The 20,221-nt window shown below is 62.7% G+C and overlaps 2 protein-coding genes across 3 annotated transcripts; one reads left to right on the top strand and one right to left on the bottom strand.

The window, feature by feature from the left end:
* Positions 1–276: 276 nt before the first annotated feature.
* Positions 277–2,630, bottom strand: INHA (inhibin subunit alpha). Its single transcript, XM_065671663.1, has 2 exons — positions 2,241–2,630; positions 277–1,571 (listed from the first exon to the last, which is right to left on the bottom strand). The coding sequence occupies exons 1-2, from the start codon at positions 2,497–2,499 to the stop codon at positions 838–840; spliced, it is 993 nt and encodes a 330-aa protein (XP_065527735.1). The 5' UTR covers positions 2,500–2,630; the 3' UTR covers positions 277–837.
* Positions 2,631–3,918: 1,288 nt separating this feature from the next.
* On the top strand, positions 3,919–20,200 carry OBSL1 (obscurin like cytoskeletal adaptor 1). 2 transcript variants are annotated; one of them, XM_065671652.1, is made up of 27 exons: positions 3,919–3,987; positions 5,007–6,104; positions 6,857–7,126; positions 7,340–7,600; positions 7,943–8,248; positions 8,361–8,642; positions 8,747–9,022; positions 9,155–9,427; positions 11,900–12,172; positions 12,550–12,825; positions 12,907–13,179; positions 13,496–13,771; positions 13,995–14,270; positions 14,360–14,635; positions 14,888–15,169; positions 15,851–16,126; positions 16,263–16,538; positions 16,624–16,890; positions 17,045–17,314; positions 17,397–17,663; positions 17,968–18,234; positions 18,562–18,674; positions 18,823–18,976; positions 19,077–19,238; positions 19,371–19,475; positions 19,599–19,865; positions 20,048–20,200. In XM_065671652.1, exons 2-27 carry the CDS (start codon positions 5,066–5,068, stop codon positions 20,053–20,055), a joined length of 7,071 nt encoding a protein of 2,356 aa, XP_065527724.1. In that variant the 5' UTR covers positions 3,919–3,987; positions 5,007–5,065; the 3' UTR covers positions 20,056–20,200. The 2 variants fall into 2 exon arrangements, with proteins under 2 accessions (XP_065527724.1, XP_065527723.1); XM_065671651.1 differs by having other exon boundaries at positions 12,904–13,179.
* The last annotated feature ends 21 nt before the right edge of the window (positions 20,201–20,221 follow it).

Below are 20,221 nucleotides of genomic sequence, written 5' to 3'. Positions count from 1 at the left end.
GGGATTCCCCATTCCTTCCCATCCTGCTGCAGCCAGGAGCAGAAGGGATGTTGCCCTGCCCTGGGGCTAGATCAATCCCAGCCATGCCATCCTATGCCAGTTTTGGCCAGCACATCCCAGTTCCCTCTTGGGGCCTCCTGGAAGGAGCTGGACACCTCTTGCAGTGCTTGCCCATCCCCTCCCTCCTCCAGCCAAAAGCCCTCAGGGAGCTCACATCCCACTGTACATGCATTGCCTCTGTGTTTGCCTGTGATGGAAGCTGGCATTTCCAGGCTGTTTTGATAAAGGGAACAGGTTTATTTAATTCGTTCTGTTAAGCTTTCCAACAGGCTCTGCTGCCAGGAAGAAGGCTTGCTTGTAATGCCACATGTGCCACCAGCCCTGCTGCGAGTTCAAGGCTGTGGCACGGGCTCACCCAGACACATCCCAAACCATGCTGCAGCAGCCTGGCCCTGCCTGGGAGCACAGGGAGGCACTCTGCAGGAGGAGTGGGACCACAGCCTGGAGAGTGGGGGGGCAGTTGGGTGAGGAGAAAAAGGTGGGGAGAAAGAGTCTGAGCTGATTGCAGACAGCATGGTGGCTTCTGGCAGAGGCTGTGCCTGTCCCTGTCCCTGCCCCACCGTGCCCTAGCTTGCTCCAGGTCGGGACCAGCCCTGGGGCGGTCTGGCAGCACGAGTATACCCAGAGCAGCCCAAAACTGCTGTGGCTTGTGCAGGGGAGGGTGGCACAGCCCAAGCCCCACTGTCCCTCTGGTCCCTGTGGCATGAGGCAGGGGTCCCCTGAGCACTTGTCTCCTCCCAGGCAGTATGTCAGTCTGGGGCTGGGCTGCGGGATGCCCTAGACACAGGTGCAGTCCTGGGCCAGGATGTTGGGCACTGTCTCGTACTTGAAGGAGTACCCACCGTCGGAGGTGGTGCGGACACGCAGGGAGCGCATGGTGCCGGGCAGGGCGGCGCAGCAGAGCTGCACACCCAGGCGGTGGCTCAGCCCATGGCCCGCAGCGCAGCTCCCATGGCAGTAGTGGAAAACAAAGCTGCTGGGGTGCACGATCCAATTGTCCCAGCCCAGCTCCTCGAAGGAGATGTTGAGGGAAGCCCGGCGGCAGTTGGTATGGGCGGCCAGGTCCTCGGATGGGCGCTGCAGCAGGCTCAGGGCAGCTGGGGACCAGGGCACGGTGGAGCGACGAACCCTCTTACTTCCCTTGGCACGGGTGGTGGCCACCAAGAAGGGCATCTTGTCCTCCTCGGCCAGGCAGGGGCAGCCGGGGCAGCGCACCAGGAGCACAAAAAGTGGCTGCGAGAGCTGGGGCAGCAGCGCTGGGGCGAAGTGGAACACGGTCCAGTGCTCGGGTGTCTGCACCACCATGGCCGCCAGTGGCACACGGCCGTGCGGTGACAGGGTCAGCACATCGGGGGCTGAGTGGTTGGGAGCCGCCGAGGGGCCAGTGTAAAACCAGAGCTGGGCCGAGGTCATTGCACGGCTCAGGGTGTGTGCCGAGGGCTGGAAGAGGTAGGTGAAAATGCCTTCTTCCTCCAGCAGCTTGTCTGGCTGTGAGGGCTCGCAGGGCACATCTAGTTGGGGGGGAAAAGGGAGGGGGAGAGAAGAAAGATGCTCAGGATGTGCACCCAAACCTGGGGTGGGTCCCTGATGTTGGGTGGGAGGTGGGATGTTGCAGAGCTTCGCTGGGGTGCTGGCAAGGCATCCAGCTGTTGGCATGGGCTGTGGCAGGGTGCAGGGGGGCTGATGCCTAGGGCTATGCAGCAGCCACTGCACTGAGCCCTGCAAGCTGAGCCCTGCTGTGACCTGGGCTAGTCTATTGCTGCTGCCCCCATCCCCCAGCATCCTGCCCTGTCCCACAGCATTCTGCCCTGTCCCTTAGTATTAAATCCCATTTCACAGCATCTTGCCCCATTTCCTAGCACCCCACCCTGCCTGCTTCTCATCCCTCCCCATATCTCCACATGCTGCCTGGACCAGCCATCCGCCAGCTTTTCAGCACCCTCTCGTGCTGCCTGCCCCTCTCTGCCAGTGTCCTGGGCTGCTCTGCCTGTCCCACCTGCCATTCCATGCCCCCCCCTGGCTCTTTACCAAACCTCACCCATGCCGGTGCCCCAGCCTGGCATGCCCTCTTCTCCCACAGACCACCACAGCACCCCTTCCATCCTGCTGCATCTGTGTTGCCCCAAGCCCCCACCCTGCTTTACCCCTCTTCCCTCTGCATCCCACCCAGATGTTCTCACCTGTGGAAGGGAACAGGATAACCTGGGAGGTGTCCTCCAGCTCCTCTGGCTCAACTTCGGTGTTTTCAAGGATATCTCTCCGGTGCACTCTCCTTGCTTCCTTCTGGGGCTCCTCCTGGAGAATCGGGGGGCTCAGATGCTCCAGCACCCGAGCCCGCACCTTGGCCAGGATGAGCTGCCGGTCGGCACCAGCCCCAGTGCAGCTGGCCAGGGCGGCGGTGGGCAGCATGGCAGGCAGCAGGTGCAGGAGGAGCAGCATGACCGTGGGGTGCACGGCAGGCCGGTGGCTCGGGGGCTCTGCTGCGGGCTCCTGCCTGCCTGCCCAGCCCGTCTGCTCGCTGTGCTCCCCCCGGGGCAGGGTGGCATTGAGACCTATCTGACACTGACGCAAACGTCTGCTCCCAGTATTATCTCTGGGCAGCGAAAGTGCTGAGATGTCTGGAATGCGAGGACTGCAAGGACAGTGTGGTCTGGGGGAGGACGGCGCCTGGGATGGGGGTGGATGCTGCCGGGGGGTGGCGGGTGTGTGGGGCTGGGGAGTCCAGGTTGTGGGCTGGGTGCTGCAGGGAAGGCTTTCCTGTACTGGTATGGGTGGAGGGGGCACCCTGGGCAAGCATTGCTGGTGCTGGGTGCTGCCCATGGTGGAGGAGCTGCAGATTTGGAGCTTCTTAGGCAAGAGTGGGAGGTAGCAGTGTTTGTACCCAGCAAGGATATCTGGGCAAGGGCTTGGTGGGGTACAGAGCCCTGCGAGGCCCTGGCCAGGGAGGGCATGTTAGGGGTGGCAGGCTGGGCAACCCCTGCTGGGGACGGCTGGGACACCCCAGGCTCACAGGGCAGTGGGGACGTGAGGATAGGGCGCTAAGGAGGGTGTGGGGGAGGGGCTGTGGCATCTACAGGGCAGCCTGAAGGCAGGCAAGTTCCTGGGGGCATGAAGCAGGAGGGATGGCAAGAGGTCCCCACACTGCCTGGAGAAGGGCGCAACAGCTTCATGGGGAGGAGGAGGAGATGAGGCAGAGCCAGGCCTGCTGGAGACCCCACAGCAGCGCCAAGAGAAGGACCCTGGAGTGCTGTTTGGGCTGGCTGGCCATGCTCCTGGGGTGGGAGCTGCAGGAGGGGCACAGGATGTAAGAGGACCCAGCAAGTCCTGCCCTTCCTCCCGCTGCTGCCTGTGGTGCATCCCACATCCAGCATCCCTTCCTGCCCTGTGAGGTGGTGGGCATCCTCTGCACCCCCTCCACTCCTCCTGCAACCCTGCATCCCGCACAGCGCGGCTTGTAAGGCACATTCCTCCCCTGCAGCCTGGCATCTCGGGCAGCATCCAGTGTGGTACGCCCCACCCACCCCATGCAGCGTGTCCTGCATGGCATCTTCCATCCCACTGCAGCCTGGTGTCCTATGCCATGCGCCCCACACCATGCCACGCACCCACACAGAACATTGCCTCCTGCCTCAGACTGAGCCAGCACCGAGGCACTGCTGTGTTTATGGCACCCCTGATCTCTGGAGGCCGGGTGCTCCTGCTGGGCTGCTATACATAGGTAGGCCAGCCCTGCCCCAGCGAGGCTCTGAATGGAGCAGGCTCAGTCTTATCAACCCAGCATGTCATCAGAGAGTATTTTTGGGGACAGCAGCTGCAGGCATTTGTAACGTTTGGTCCCTGTGTGCTGACACCCGGGAGCAGAGCTGGAGGAAGCAGCAGGAGCTCGGTGCTGGCACTGGGAGACACTGGGAAAAGCAGCAAAGTGAGGTGCGTGTGTGGGGCAGGGGACTGGGCTGTGGGGCTGTGTGGGACAGGGTAATCAGGGAAGGGACCAAGTAAAGTGGGGTGGCTGAGCCATCAGGGCTGTGTCTGCATGAGCTGCCGTGGGGTCAGGGACCGTGTGCCAGGGGATGGCCCTGGTCCTTGCCACTCCTTAGGAATCAGTCCCGTGCCACCGTCCCCTCTGGCTCATTCGGGGAGTATTTTAGTCTCTCTTCACCCTGCCTGAGGGAGGCAGAGACGCCCCTGCCCCAGCCCGGGCCCTGCTGCGGGCAGAGGCCGGGTGCACTCGCCCAAGGGAGGCACGGAGCACCCTGCCTGCCCCTGCCCGCGACGCTGAGCGGTTACCCGCAGTGCTGGGGTGGTGCTCCCCAGCCTTCCCTGTCACCCTGGGGCTGATGATCTCCAGCCGTGCCCTTCCATACCCAAGAGCAGGATCCTACAGGATCTGGAGGGGGACCTGCTCCAGGAGGAGCTTCACTTTGCCCCGCCGGCAGGGCCCTGCGGGGTGACCCCTCCGAGTCCAGGTCCGGCCGGGTGCCCCCCGCCCGCCCGCGGCAGCCCCGTATCAGCACCTGGCTGCGGAGCCAGCCCAGATGCTGCAGGAATGCGGCTCTGCCACCACCCGATACTGCAGGAATGCCCCGCGGGTGGGGAAGGGGCGGGCTGGAGCCGTCCTGCCTCCGCCGTTCCCCCTCCCCAGCACCCGCAAGCAGCTGCCTGCGTCCGGAGCTGGGGTCTCTTCCGCCACCCTAGGACAGGCTGGGGGTGCCCTGGCCCCCCAGGGTGCTAGGATCTGCCTTTTGCCACCTCTTCCATTGGACCGGGCTGGGGGATGGGCGATTTGGGCTGAGACAAGAGGATATCCAGTGGGGCTGGGGTGCTCAGCGAGAGCGTCATGCTCATGCAGCCAGACACGGGTCCTTCCTGCTGGTGCTCTGCAGTGCTCTGATTCTGAAGCCTGAACCCCTCACCCCTCACCATGGTCGGTCTGTGCATCCCCCCAGGCTAACGATCCACACTGCTGCTCCAACCAGCTGCCTGCAGTGACACTGGGGAGGTGGTGATGGAGGGGTTCAAGGGAGCCCCCAGGTTCTTGGCTTACCCACGTGCCTTCATGGTGCAAAGCGGCACCGATGCAGTCCTGAGCTGCCAGATCACGGGTGACCCCCGGCCGAGCATTCTCTGGGAGAAGGACAAGATCCCAATTGAGCCCTCAGGCCGCTTCCATGTGGAGGCCAAGGGGGACCTGTACAGTCTGCTGGTGTCCCGTGCCACCCCCCAGGACAGTGGGCTTTATGTGTGCAAGGCCAAGAACAGCGTTGGCGAGACCTATGCTGCTGCCACACTCAAGGTGGAGGTGGGAGAGCCCCGAGAGGAGAAGGGATGCTTGGACAGCGAAGCACCTGCCTTCCTTGTTGCCCCCTCATCCATACGTGTGTGCCGGGGAGAGGACGTGATGTTCGCCTGCAGGGTGTCTGGGCAGCCATGCCCAGTGGTGCAGTGGGAGAAGGACGGTCGCAAGCTGTCTGACCTCTTTGAGAGCAGCCACTTTGCAGTGGGGCAGGAGCCCCAGGACTGGCACTTCTTGAAGCTGTTTGGTGCGCGGCCCCCAGATGGGGGGGTGTACGTGTGCCGGGCACGCAGCGGATCCCGGGAGGCCCTGGCAGCTGCTGTGCTCCTGGTGGAGGCCCAGGCACTGCCAGACAGGCTCCCCAGTGGCTCTCCTGATGATGGCCCTGAGCCGCTGGGAGAGCGGCAGCAGTGGCGGCGGCACGCAGCAGGACAGCGCATGAGACCAGAGACATGGGTGCCCAATGGCACGGTCCCAGCCAGGGTGCCGGGGGCTAAGGCATTCACTGTGAGCGCAGGGAAGCATGCAAAGTTTCGCTGCTACGTTACTGGCAAGCCCAAGCCGGAGATCATCTGGCAGAAGGATGGTGAGCCCCTCACCCCTGGCCGAAGGCACCTCATCTATGAGGACCGGGAGGGCTACTTCATCCTCAAGGTGCTGTACTGCAAACCCCAGGACCAGGGGCTGTATGTTTGCACCGCATCCAACACTGCCGGCCAGACCCTCAGCGCAGTGCAGCTCCAGGTGAAAGGTAGGACATCACCCAAGAGCTGCTGAGTTCTGGGGTGGTCCGGGGCTTTTCACCTGGCAGGGATGCACCTGAGTGTGGGCCCAACAACCCTGGGCTCCCTCCTGCCCCGTGCAGCCGGGGTCACCCCAGGCTCCTCCCAAGGGAGCTGTAGGCTGGAAGCAGTGGATGCCGGTCTCCCATGGGATGTGTTCCCTTTGTGCCTATCTCCTTGCAAGCAGAGAGGTGGCATCTCTGGAGGGCTGTGGCTGTGCAGCCACAAGCGGGGAGGTGGGGACAGTGCCTTGGTGACAAATTCCCCTGGAAGTGCTGAGTGGTTTTGGCGGGCAGCCCTGCAGGGCACAGCTCCAAGTGTCTGAGCTGGCGGCAGCCCCAGCCCCTGGAGCTGCCCTAGCAGCTGGGGACAGCCCATGGCTGGGGTGACCCGGCTCCTGGTGCATCCCCTGCCATCCCCACTGCTGCCCTCCACTGAGACGCCTGCCACAGTATGCTGGCATACATGCTCCTGTGTCCCCAGAAAGTCCCTGCTGAGATGCTGGTGGCACCACTGGGTTTCCCCAGTCCATACCCTCATTCCCCTCTCTCTGGGGGATGTGCTTCTTGGGCCAGTGTCCATCCCATACAGGCCAAAAAGGAGGAGAGCAGAGAAGGGCCAAGGGCTTGGTGCTCTGTGTGAGCTGGAAAACACTGAGCCCAGGGCTGCTGGTGGGTGCTGTACCCTGCGCACCCTCAGCACCCATCTCTCCTGGTGGCAGAGCACCGGCTGCGGTTCCAGGTGCAGCTGGCGGATGTAGAGGTGGCAGAGCGGGAGGACGCTGTGCTGGAGTGCCAGGTGCCGCTGGAGACCATCCCCACCGCCTGGTACCTGGAGGACAGGGAGCTGCAGCCCAGCCACAAGTATGTGATGGAGGAGCAAGGCGTGGTGCGGCGTCTGACCATCCGTGATGCCCGCACCGATGACGATGGCATCTACCTCTGCCAGATGAAGGACAAGGGGCGCAGCATTGCTGAGGTCTCTGTCCGAGGTGGGGGTCAGCTTGCCTCTGGCATGGCTTTGTTTTCCTGTCTCCTTGCCAGGGTCCCTGCTGCCCCTTGCTTCTGCCTTCCCTCCATTTGGCCATGGTGCCTGCTGCTGCTGCCGCCCCTCAACCTCCACCTCTCTCCCACCCTGTGGAGCCCTTCCTCCCCAGGGATGCTCCAGCATCCCTCCCGAAGCCCTTATGCATCTCTTCCCGTAGGGGTGATTGTGAAGCGGCTGCCACGGAAGCTGGACGTGATGGAGGGGGAGAATGCAGTTTTCTGCGTGGAGACACGGGAGGCAGTGGAGGGGACCTGCTGGAGCCGGGATGGGCTGCAGCTGCGGGAGTCCCCCTGCACTGTGCTGAAGAGCTTCGGCAGGACGCACCTCCTGGTGCTGGTGCACGTCACCCGCCAGGATGCGGGCATCATCTCCTTCTCTGTCGGGGAGTCACAGACGTCCTCCCAGCTCCGGGTCAAGTGTAAGCGCCAGGCTTGGAGGGGTCCTACATGCACCATCCTGCCCATTCATGGAAGGGGTTGATGTGGAGGAGAGGCGGGTATGGGCACCCAGTATGGTGGGGATGTGACACAGTGATGGATTTTGGGGAAATGGTCTTTTAGCAGGGCTGCAAGGCCCCAACCCTTCAGGGCACTCACGAACCCCTGTAACCGGCACTATGCCACATGGGAGCAAGACCATTCTCTCCATCAGAGAGAGGATCTCCAGAGAAACATGCTGTATAGCCCCACTCAGCCCTTCTGACACCCCCCCCGAGCCTTACTGCTGTCCCCAAGCGGGCAACGAGGACTGTGACTTGCAGGTGTGAAGCGTGACCCCCCGAGCGCGCCAGTGGCAGCTGAGATGAGCGTGGTGGAGAGCAATGCGGCCCTGCTGTCTTGGTGCCCCGCACCCGATGCCCACCTCCGTGCCCCCAGCCGCTACCTGCTGGAGCGTCGGGAGGCGTCGGGAGGCGAGTGGGTGCAGTGCCTCTCCACCGACCTGCCCAGCCGCGTGCGGGTGCTGGGCGACAGCGTACCCCGCGAGGCCGACTACTGCTTCCGCATCTGCGCTGCCAACGAGCATGGCAGGAGCAGCCCTGTGGAGTTCCCTGGCTCCGTGCATCTCGGTGAGGATGCCAAGCCAAGGACTCCCACCTGGGAGCTAGCTTTCCCTAAAGGCCAGCCAGGATGTTGTGCCATGGCATACTGCTGGCCAGTGCTGAGTCTGGCTGTGCTCAGCCCCAGCAGCTCTCCTGGAGAGGGGTCTGCAGGATGCACGGGTGAGGGACGGTGAGGATGCGTGGTTCTCCCTGGAGCTGTCAGCTGCAGTACATGGCACCTGGTTCCTCAACGGTGCCAGGCTGGGTGAGGAGAAGGAGGAGGCAGGCGGCCGGTGCACAGTGCAGTGCCACGGGATGGAGCACTCGCTGCTGATCCGGGGAGTGCAGCAGGCTGACAGCGGGGCTCAGGTCACCTTTGTGTCCGGCAGTGTGCGGGACTCGGCCACATTGCATGTGCAAGGTGAGCAGGGCGCTCACCCTGGGGTCCTGCTGGGAGAAGAGCACCAGCAGCTCTCATGCTGGAGGATGTGAGGATGCTTCTTACCCGTTTGCCTTGTCTCTCAGCCCCGCAGGTCCGCATCGCGCCGGTGCCCGAGGCTGAGCGGCTCCGGGAGGTGCTGACGGGGCTGCCAGTGCTGCTGGAGTGCCAGGTGTCCCCCCCTGATGCTCCCGTTGGCTGGCTGAAGGACGGTGAGGCCGTGCCCCTGGATGACATTATTGCAGTACAGGCAGAGGGCTGTGTGCGGAGGCTGCTGCTCCGCTCAGCCGGTCCCTCCGACACCGGCGTGTACACCTGTGATGCTGGGGACGATGCCATGAGCTTTGTGGTGACCGTGACCGGTGAGCTGGGGGCTGTGTGCGGGAGCCTGGACTCCACCTCCTGACAGCGCTCCTGCCCCTCATCTTGCCCCCATGATGGAGCTGAAAGCTGCTGTCAGGTGCCCACGCTGAGCTCTGCATTATCCCTGGCAGAAGCACCAGTGAGGATTGTCAGCTCCAACGAGGAGGCCCCCCATGCCTACATGGCCGGGCAGCGTGTGGAGCTGTGGTGCCAGCTGTCCCGCCCGGCGGCCCCGGTGCACTGGTACAAGGACGGGGAGGAGGTGGAGGCAGGCGAGAACCTGGTGCTGGAGCAGCAGGGGCCGCTGTGCCGGCTTGTGCTGCCCAGTGCCCGGCCACAGGACACGGGGGAGTTCGTCTGTGATGCCGGCGGGGACTCCGTCTTCTACACCGTCACCGTGGCAGGTGGGTGTGATGCAGGAAGGCTGGCAGGGTCACATCTTGGGGTGCTTTCTTTGGCGTTGCAGGGTGCCACAGCATGTGTTCCTCTTAGTGCTCCTGTCATTTGCTGCTCTGGGGAGTCTCATCAGGGATGCTCTTGCCAGGTTCTCAGCTCCAGGTCAGTCAGGGTCTTTGCAGCAGCTCTGATGCATAAAGCCACACAGACTGACTGTCAAAGGGGACAGCTCACTCTGACAGTCAGAAGTTCTCAAGCACCCAAGGGCACTGGCACCCCCATGCCAGTGTGTTTGCTGGACTTCTGCCACAGCCAGTAACCAAGTCCTCCTTTGAGGTCCTAAATATCATGGGATTGGCACTTGGCATGGGGTGACTTGTGGTCTGAAATCTCTCTGACGGACAGTGTTAATTGCTGACCTGAAAATCAGCGGTTGCCTGGATACTGAACGTTGGGTGGTGGTTGCTGGGTGCAAACAGGGGATGGTTCCAGCAGTGGCTGCCCCGGCCACAGAGCAGCAGGGAGGCAGAGGATAATGAAAGCTGAAAGTGAGTGAAAGACTTCCCGTCTCTGGCCCCGAAACCCACAGTCCCACAACCACAGGAAGGCAACCAGGGCGGACTTCAAGCCCAGTTAAAAGCTTCCGTGACCATGGTGGTAAAGCCTCTCCACGGTGCTAATATGTGGCAAAGGGCCAAAGCTGATATCAGAGGATGGCATGAAGATAGGATGACCGATAAGAGATTCTGGAAGAGTCAGTGAAGTGGTGACTGGTGGGAGGGTGAAGAAGGGATGTCATTTATTGTGATAAAGGCAAAATCACTGCTGCCAGACAGGCAGTGTGGGCTTTGCGCAGAGGCAGGAGGCATCGTCTGCCCTGTGGTGGTGCGTGTCATGGAGAGCTTAGCTTCCCTCATCTGAGAGGAGGGAGCACCATCTGCTGAAGCTCAGCCTTTTGGCTGAGCAGCCTTGTATTACTTGGGCAGAAGGGTCTTAGAGAGGCTGGCTTGGTTCGATCAGGATTTGCCCATCAGTGTCACTGGCAGGGCTGGGGGGCCAGGAGGCTCAGGCTGGCAACTCTCTGGCACGTGCGCTGGGTTGGCTGCTGCAGTCAGCGCTGCTGTGGCACGCTTGGGTTTCCCCGAGGCATCCCAGCTATTCTCCGACGGCTGCTGCCTCCAGCCTGGCTATCCCTGTGTGCCTCCGGGTTTTCCAGCAGCTGCCGAAGCACTGGGGCTGCCTCAGAGCCGGCGGTGGGACTGGAGCGGCACTGCCCGCTGAGGGCTAGCATGTTGCCCCTTCCTTGCTTTGGTGCCGTCCAACATCTCCAGCAGCACTTCAGTGGTGTGATTGCTTTTAGCAGGCCCAGGGGGACAAGCAACTGCCGAGTGTTTGATCAGGGAGCCGGGCGGATGCAGGCTCAGCGTGGTGCAGGTTGAATGCTGCACACTGGCGCTGTGCCGGTTGTGAGCTGCAGGGCTGCAGTGCTCTGCTGAGCCTGGGCATCGCTGCTGGAAGCTGGCTGGGAAGTTTGCAGCCTGGACACCCAGCACGGGGGGCAGCTGTGGGCCTTGAGAAGGGCAAATTGGTGCTCAACCAATTGATGCTCAACCAATTTGTGGTGCTCAACCAATTTGTCTGCTGTGCGCCGAGTCTGCCCTGTGCCAGCCCTGGGTCACAGGCTGGCTGAGCGCCCACAGCAGAGTCCAGGACAGCTACAGCCCGCAAAACACGTGTTGGCTGCTGCAGGCAGGGGCCACATCCTCGCCATCTCCCAGGAAAGAAGAGGGCTGGTCACCTAGAACTTGTGCTGGGAACCCCTCTGCCTTTAGAGATCCAGCTCAAATCTGCTTGGAGATGTGAGCAGTGACACACATTTTGTGTGTAACCCAATAATGGTGGCATTTAGTGAGCACTGTGATCTGGCATGGGGGCCTGTGTCCCAGTGAGGTGGAGGGATGGGGCTGCTGGCTGCAAGCAAGCCACATGTCGGTGCCGCAGTGTCAGCAAATGCCAAGGCTGAGCTGAGACAGAAGCCGGAATCTGTTAGCCTCCAAAACAGGGAAACAGGCAGAGGGATGGCCCCCCCGGTATGGTACCACAGGGGCTGGTGCTAGCACCACAGATTGCAAGTAGCAGTGTTGGGGCTTGCTAACAAGGTGTTTCCCTACCTGTATCCTCTCTTCACATCCCTCAGCTCTGTCCCAGGGCAGAGCAGTTCAGGTACCATGACAGTGAAGGCATGGCAAAGATTTACAGCCAGCTGAAAGCTCTGTGCTCCTCTTGGCCGTGATGGGTGAAGCGGGAGCCCCAGTCAGGGCAGCCCATCTGCTTGTGCTATACGGGACATGAATGAGGGGGTGCCTTCTGGCTTTAAAGGCAATGAGCTGGTAAAGGCATCACCACACAGGGCTGGGACTGCCAGCACTACTGGCTCTGGCCTTTACATCCTGGCTGAGCCCCGCGTCTCTCCCTGGCAGAAGCACCAGTGAAGATCATCAGCTCCAACGAGGAGGCCCCCCATGCCTACATGGCCGGGCAGCGTGTGGAGCTGTGGTGCCAGCTCTCCCGCCCGACAGCCCCGGTGCACTGGTACAAGGACGGGGAGGAGGTGGATGCAGGCGAGAACCTGGTGCTGGAGCAGGAGGGGCCGCTGTGCCGGCTTGTGCTGCCCAGTGCCCGGCCACAGGACACGGGGGAGTTCGTCTGTGATGCCGGCGGGGACTCTGTCTTCTACACCATCACTGTAGCAGGTGGGTGTCATGCACAGCTATGGCCTTTTCCCCCTTCTCCTTCTGCCCCAGCTCCCTCTGCTCACACTACTGTCCCTCCAGTGGCTGCAGCATCTTATCTGTCCCTCACCTCTTTGAGCAGCTCCTTGCCGGTGCCCTTGGGCTGGAGTGGGATATGGTCAAGGGGCTGGTCAGCTGCTCTGTCTGCTGGAACCCTGCCTATCCCCATGCCAGGGCACAGCCACACTGCCTGCCCATGGGTTATGCCACTTCACACCCCAGCCCTGCTGCTCCCTCACCTTTCAGCTACCAGTGCTGCTGGGCTGGGATCACACCAGCTGCTGGCCCTGGGGCAGGTAGGATGGAGGCCATGTGGCACAGGGTCTTGGTCCTCTTAGCCCCGCAGGTTTGCATTGCCCCGGTGCCTGAGGCACAGCAGCTGCAGGAGGTGCTGGCAGGGCTGCCTGTGCTGCTGGAATGCCAGGTGTCCCCCCCAGATGCCCCTGTCCACTGGCTGAAGGATGGCAAGGCTGTGCTCCCAACCGACGTCCTGGCCATCCACTCAGAGGGATGCTCACAGAGGCTGCGCATCTCCACAGCCGTGCCATCCGACTCAGGGATGTACACCTGCAATGCTGGGGATGATGCCGCCAGCTTCAGGGTGACTGTGAGAGGTGAGCTGCCTGGGGAGTGCCTGTCCTCATGTGGGGCTCACCCAGCACTGGGGCTGAGCCCCTCCATGTGTCTCCCAGCAGAAGCACCAGTGAGGATCGTTGACTCCAACAGGGGTGCCCCCCATGCCTGCATGGCCGGGCAGCGTGTGGAGCTGTGGTGCCAGCTCTCCCGCCCGGCGGCCCCGGTGCACTGGTACAAGGACGGGGAGGAGGTGGAGGCAGGCGAGAACCTGGTGCTGGAGCAGCAGGGGCCGCTGTGCCGGCTTGTGCTGCCCAGTGCCCGGCCACAGGACACGGGGGAATTCGTCTGCGATGCTGGGGATGCGTCTGTTTCCTACCACGTCTCAGTGGCAGGTTGGTGGCACAGCGGGGATGTCCTGGGGAGGGCAGCACTGCCCTGGCTCTGTGCTGTGGGGTCGCAGCCCTGCTCCCTGCCCTCAGCATCGCAGAGAATGGGGTGCGGTTGCTCTACCCAGGGACTGGTGGGTGCCCCCCTTCAGCTGTGATGGACACACTGTGGGCCCACTGTGTCCTCAGAGAGCTCCTGCCCCTTTGCACCGGGGTGGGAGGCTGTAGCACACCCTCAGCCCTACAGAGACACGAGTGACGGTAAGTAGGGACAACAGAGCCAGTGAGCAGGTCTCACACCCTCCCTCCACATCCCCGGCAGAGCCACCAGTGAGGATCCTGCACCCCCTGCAGCGCTCACAGGAGCTGCTGGTTCAGCCACCGGAGTGTGTGGAGCTGCGGTGTGAGCTTTCTGTGCCAGATGCTCCAGTGCGATGGTTCAAGGATGGGCTGGAGGTGGACGAGACTGATAACCTGCTGCTGGTGGTGGAGGGGGCCTGGCGCTGCCTCTTCATCCCCAGGAGCAGCGTGGAGGACATGGGAGAGTACATCTGTGAGAGCAAGGATGAGGCCATCTCCTTTGATGTCAAAGTGTCAGGTCAGTGGGGACCTGGGAGCAGGGAGGCACTGATAAGACTCTGGCCGCAGGGTCTTTCCCAGCCTGGCAGAGGAGGACTGGCTCCTCTATGGTGATGAAGCTAGTGGGTGCCCACCCCCTAGGCCACCCAGCATGAATGCTTGCCTGGGGGTGGCAGCAGAAGTGTCCCTAGGGCCACGTTGTCCCCACCCTGCTTTGCATCACAGCCACGCCATCTTTGCAGAGCCACCAGTGAGAATCCTGCAGCCCCAGAGACCCATTCCGGTCATGACGGTGTCCCAGGGAGAGACAGTGACACTGGGCTGTGAGCTGTCCCGCGCGGATGCACATGTGCACTGGGCCAAGGAGGGCGTCAGGCTGGAGGCTGGAGGCAGCCTGGTCCTGGAGGAGGAAGGTGCCCATCGCCGCCTGCTCATTCCTGTGGCTCAGGCTGAGCACTCTGGAAAATACATCTGTGATGCCACTGATGACACAGTGACCTTCACTGTCCAAGTGTTAGGTGAGCAAGAGGCTGGGGGAGAGCCTGGTGGAGGGTGCTGGGTGCACAGACTCTGGAGCCCTCTGCTTTGTTGATGTTGGGCACTGCAGACCCGCTGGTGAGGATCCTGGAGAGGGATGCACTACCAACCCAGCGGCATTGCCGGGCCATGGAGGACCTGGTGCTGGAGGTGCGCCTCTCACACGCCCATGGGGAGGTGAAGTGGTACAAGGATGGGGAGAAGCTGCAGGACACAGGACGTGTGCGGCTGGAGGAGGACGGGGCACGGCGTTCCCTCATTGTCCTGGGCGCCACGGGCAGGGATGCAGGGGAGTATCTCTGCGACACCGGCGATGACAGTATCATCTTCTATGTCACTGTGGAAGGTGAGCAGGAGGTCCCATGGGGGTGGCCAGTGTGGCAGGGACCCAAGGTGAGTTCCTGGCTGCTACCAGGCTGGTGTGGGGCTGGGCTGGGTGGCAGTGAGCACAGGGAGGCTGGTGGGGGGAACACAGGGAGCGGGGGCTCTAGAAACCTTTGTGCTGCCCAGCTGCAGCCAGAGGACACCCGGACAGGATCCAGAGATAGCAGCACCCAGCACAGGCTGTTGCTCCTGTGGTGACAGCCTGTCTTTCCAGTCCCAGAGCCACCGGTGACCATTGTGGGCAGCACAGGTGCTGTGGAGCATCACTGCCTGGTGGCCGGGGAGGACCTGGTGCTGTCTTGTAAGCTCTCCCAGCCTGATGCCACTGTGCGCTGGCTTCGGGATGGCCAGGAGGTGCAGACGGGTGAGCGGGTGCAGGTCAAGGCCCGTGGGGTGCTGCGGCAGCTCACCATCTGTGGGGCACAGCCTTGTGACTCGGGGTGCTACATCTGCGATGCTGCCAGCGACCGCATGGTGATGAACGTGGAGGTGTCAGGTGAGCCAGCGGAAGCTCAGCTCCTTGGGGACATTTAGCATGGTGGGATTGTGCCACAGCAAGGGAAGAGACACCTCTGTGACCCCACTGATGGCAGAGGCCAGGGCAGCAGTGTGGCAGGGGAGGGTGAGAGTCCTGTCCGCAACCCCGCAGGAGCCGCTGATCAGGAAGGGACATGTCAGGGTCATGGCGAGACACATCTCTCCCTCCTCCCCCAGCCAGGGACTGGTTAAAATTAACCTTGGCCAGTTCCCAGGCGCCGCTTCTCCTGCTTCGACTGCCAGCGGCTGAGCTCAGCCCGGACTCTTATCAGCTGGAGATGGAGGGCTGGGATAGTGGGAGAGAGCCTGGCACAGGCGGGTGTCCCAGCTCCCCAGCAAGGCGCTCAGGATGGGGAACATACCAAAATTAATGGACCCAGCTTGGCAGCTGAGCTGCCTCTGCAGGGAGGGATGTAGGAGTGATGGGCTCTGCCATATCCCTGCCTGGAGCCCCTGAGTTGACAGCCCCCAACAGCCTGCACACCTGCCCCACCATGACCCCCATCAGCCCCACAGCCCTCCTGCCCCATAATGACTCACTGTGGACATTGCCACCTCTCCGCTTGCAGCAGTCCCATCCCTGCACTGCCCTGCACCACAGGGACACCCCTGAGCCCTGCCTTGCCCCTGTGCCCCCCAGCCCAGCCCGTGCGTATTGTCAACAAGGAGGAGGCACAGAGCCCACTGGAGGTGCTGGAGGGGGACAGTGTGACACTGGTGGCCCGGCTGTCCCCGGAGACGGCAGCAGTGCGGTGGCAGAAGGACGGACAGACACTGCTATCAGGCGGGCGGCTGCTGGTGTGCAGTGAGGGCCCTGCACGCAGCCTCACCATCAAGCAAGCGGAACTGGGCGATGGCGGCATCTTCCTCTGCGATGCCGGTGATGACGAGGTGCATTTCATGCTGCGCGTGAAAGGTTAGACTGGAGGTGTTCCTCACCCATGCCGGGGGGCAGGAACAGTCCCTGCCCCACACCAGGATGCTTTGTGCAACCATCCCACATTGGTGCTGCCAGCGGGGTCACAGCCGAGCCTGTTGCTTCCCTGGCACAGAGGCACCCGTGCTATTTGTGAACAAGCGGGAGGAGCGGGAGAAGCTACTGGTGCTGGAGGGCGGCAGCGCCGTGCTCTCCGCTGTCACCTCCATGGAGCGAGCCGATGTCACCTGGCTGGGCCCGCACCGGGCAGCAGTGGCCGGTGAGCGCTGTGAGCTGCGGCGGGACGGCCGAGTGCACAGCCTCATCCTCCACAACATGGCCAAGGAGGACGCTGGCGTCTACACCTGCCTCTCCTCCCATGACCAGATGCAGTTTGATGTGAGCGTCCGAGGTGAGCGGTGGCGGGGCAGTGGGGGTACCCCGGCACGGCCCCCCAGGTGACAGCGGGAGCTGACACGGGGGGGTTGGCTGTGCAGAGCTGCTGGTGAAGTTCCTGCGCGGGCTGTCGGACGTGCGGGTGCGGCAGGGCGAGCGCGCTGTGCTGTGGTGTGAGCTCTGCAAGGCACGGGGAGATGTGGTGTGGAGGAAGGATGGGCAGGTGCTGGCACCCAGCCCCCGCCGGCAGGTACTGGCAGAGGGACGAGAGCGCTCACTGGTGCTGAGCCACGTGGAGCCTGCGGATGCTGGCGAGTACTGCTGCGAGTCCAACGATGACCAGACACTGGCAACACTGACGGTGCAGGGTGAGCTGTGCGTGAGGCTTGGCTACCACCCGGGGCACCCCTGTGCTATGGGGGTGATGGGGAAGCACAGTGATGGCAGGGAGGGTGCGGGGATGCTCAGCAGTTCTGCAGGATGAAGGGTCCCCACTGCTGTGCTGCAATGCCCTGGCTGTAGTCCCCAGGGTGGTGGAGATAATCACAGAGCTGCAGAGCCTGATGGTGCTGGAAGGGGAGGACGCCACCTTCAAGTGCCTGGTGTCCCCCGAGGATGTGTCTGTGGTCTGGCAGCTGAATGGCCAGCCTGTGGTCCCTGGTGAGCGGCTGCTGGTGACAAGGAGTGGGCTGTGCCACAGCCTCCACCTCCGGCAGTGCCAGCTGGGTGACGCAGGCACTGTGACTGCCAACGCCGAGGGGCTGGTGAGCACAGCCCGGCTAAGTGTGCAAGGTGAGGGGGAAGGAGCCGGCTGCAGCACAGCCCAGGGCACAGCCCCGGGACCCGCTGCTGACCCGGTGCATGGGCCGTGCAGAGGCGCAGGTGCTGTTTGTGCGGAAGCTGCAGGACGTGGTGGCGGAGGAGCAGGGGGACGTGTGCCTGGAGGTGGAAGTGAGCCATGAGGCTGCCGAAGTGCAGTGGCTGAAGCACGGTGTCCTCCTCCAGCCGGGCAGCAAGTACCAGCTGCAGGAGGTGGGGTGCCAGCGCACCCTCACCATCCGCTGCCTTGGCCTTGCTGACCGCGGCACCTACCGCTGCGAGACCCTGCATGACCGCACGCAGGCCAAGCTCTGCGTGGAGCGTGAGTACCATGCTGGGGACAGTACTCGATGGGGATGGGGATAAGGATGGTAATGGGGAGGGCACCCGCCCACTGCAACTTCACTGCAGGCTGGAGGGGCAGATCTGGTACTTGGCTGGAAGCAAGTATCAGACAGTATTTTGATTGAACAAAGAGGTGAGTGTGGGCGTTAGGGATGGGCAAGGGTGGGAGCCTGGTAAAAAGGGCTGGATTTAGAGGATCACTACACCAAGCACAGACTGGGGAGCTGGAGGCTCTGAGGTGGAGCGTGCATCCTCGGCTCGCAGACATGGGTCCTTTGCAGCTCGGAAGGTGTCAATCCAGACACCGCTGGCAGACGTGGAGACCTTTGAGAAGGAGGCAGCCACCTTCCACCTGGAGCTGTCCCACCCCGGCGTGCCCGGGGTCTGGACAAGGGATGGCATCCGGGTGAAGCCCAGCAGCACATGCCGGATCAGCACCACAGGCTGTGAGCACAGCCTGACGTTGGAGAGGCTGTCGCTGGAGGACTCGGGCACCGTCACCTTCACTGCTGATGCCCTGCGCTGCAGTGCTCGCCTGCTTGTGCGGGGTATGGCACCTCGGCAGGCTTGGGGGGGGCGTGTGGCACCAGCACTGCCTGTCCTGCAGCCATTCTGTCCTGGGAGAGATGCCAGGGCTGAGCTGGCCACTTCAGGCACATCCTGGCAGGTGTCGCCCTGTCCCCAGGGAGGAGATGTGACCTGAGCAGGGCCTGGGTCCAGAGCCAGCTGGGACACCAGTGAGGAGTGCTGGCTCATGGTGGTGCCACAGGAAGTGCCACCCTTGTCCTATGCTGGGGTGCCCCAGGCACAGCTCCCCATCCCTGCCCATTCCTTTGCCTTACCAAACCTTTCTGTCCTGTGTTTTCCCCTCTTAGAGCCTCCAGTCACTATGGTGAGGGTCCCACGGGACCTGGGAGTCCCGGAGACAGGGGTTGCCAGCTTTGAGTGTGAGCTATCTCGCCCCAGCGCGGAGGTGAAGTGGTTCAAGGTGAGGGCTCACCCTAATCGTCTCCAGCAGTGCGTGGCCGTGTCCTCCCTGCTTCACCCCACTCCCTGTGGGGCCTGTGGGCAGGGGAGGAGAGCAAAGCAGTGGGATGCTCCCTGCCTGCAATCCTGAATGTGCTGTCCCTGAGCAGGATGGGCAAGAGCTGCGGCCAGGGCCCAACTGCCGCATCTACTCCGCGGGTCGGCGCCGCATCCTGCAGCTGAGCCACTGCGAGCTGGCCGATGCCGGCACCTACACCTGTGATGTGGGTGACTGCCGTGCCTCTGCCACACTGCACGTCCAGGGTACAGCCACCCAGCTCCCAGGGGCATGCGCACCCCCAGCCCTGCGTCACCCACCCCCTCTTGCCCTTGGCTGCCTTGGCACCCTGCTCTTTGCCTGCAGAGCGCCAGGTCCGCATCGTGCAGGACCTGCAGGACACGCAGGTGCAGGAGGGTGACAATGCTGTCTTCAACTGCGAGGCATCTCATGGGGACGTGAAGGGCGAGTGGTTCCGGGACGGGGAGAAAATCAAGGTCTCCAGCACGGTGAAGATACGGCAAGAAGGTGGGGGTGCAGGTGGCACCACACCTGGTTTGAGGCTCAAGCAAGGAGAGTTTGTGTGGAGTGGGGTTTTCTGCCCCCTGCCTGTTATGGGCACCCATCTTCATCACCTTGAGCCTGCCTCTCCCTCCCCAGGGGCCCGTCATTTCCTGCTGTTCTGCAGTGTACGCCCTGAGGACAAGGGACTCATCCGCTTCGTGGCTGGGACAGCTGTCTCAGAGGCCAACCTGTGGGTGGAAGGTACCAGTGTGCGGTGCAAGGGCTTGCTGGGCTCCACCATCAAGGCTGGGGTGCACAAGGCTCAGCTCATGGGGTTCCCACGGGAGCCTACCTAAATGCCAGTGGCTTCCCCCCACCTGCCAGCACTGCCCATCCGGATCGTGAAGCCGCTGCGGGACAAGACGGTGCTGGCGCGGCACAAGGCGACACTGGAGTGCACTGTGTCCCATGCCCGGGGCCGAGTGCGCTGGCTCCGCGGGGACACCGAGATCTTTGCCGGTGACAAGTACGAGATCTGCAATCTGGACTGCTACCGCACGCTTATCATCCACCACGTGGGCCCTGAGGACGAGGACTCCTACACCTGTGACGCCTTTGATGACCGCTCCACCGCCCAGCTCCTTGTGGAGGGTGAGGGGGCACCAGGGGTCATGTCCCCACAGCCCACTGCTTCCAACGGTCTGAGCACTGGGGTGGGGGGAGCAAGCTGGATATGGGAACGGGAGTCTGTGCTCCCCTTGTATGAGACACCCCTTTTGCGTGCCCTACCAGCTCCGGGCATGCTGCAGCTCTGACTCCCACTGTCCCAACAGGGAGCTAGGAGCCAGGATGCTGCACACAGACAGACAGATGCCACTGCTGGGAGATGGGGTCATGCTTCCCCCAGGACGTACAGACAAACGGACACCATCCCCAGCCCACTCTGGCCTCAGGGCTCTGCATTAAACAGCATTTTTTTTTTCTGACATGGCTTCTTCCACCCCATC

This window comes from Lathamus discolor, chromosome 3, assembly GCF_037157495.1.
Source record: "Lathamus discolor isolate bLatDis1 chromosome 3, bLatDis1.hap1, whole genome shotgun sequence".
Taxonomy (NCBI): domain Eukaryota; kingdom Metazoa; phylum Chordata; class Aves; order Psittaciformes; family Psittacidae; genus Lathamus; species Lathamus discolor.
The sequence above is the reverse complement of the archived record's forward strand: the minus strand, read 5'-3'. Positions and strand labels throughout refer to the sequence as shown.

Coding starts and splice junctions, on each gene's coding strand:
- INHA (XM_065671663.1), bottom strand. CDS start 2,499: ATGCTGCTCCTCCTGCACCTGCTGCCTGCCATGCTGCCCACCGCCGCC. Junction 1,572..2,240: donor TATCCTGTTCCCTTCCACAG/GTGAGAACATCT, acceptor CCCCCCAACTAG/ATGTGCCCTGCGAGCCCTCA.
- OBSL1 (XM_065671651.1), top strand. CDS start 5,066: ATGGAGGGGTTCAAGGGAGCCCCCAGGTTCTTGGCTTACCCACGTGCC. Junction 18,235..18,561: donor TGCTCGCCTGCTTGTGCGGG/GTATGGCACCTC, acceptor TTCCCCTCTTAG/AGCCTCCAGTCACTATGGTG. Junction 19,239..19,370: donor GGTGAAGATACGGCAAGAAG/GTGGGGGTGCAG, acceptor CTCCCTCCCCAG/GGGCCCGTCATTTCCTGCTG.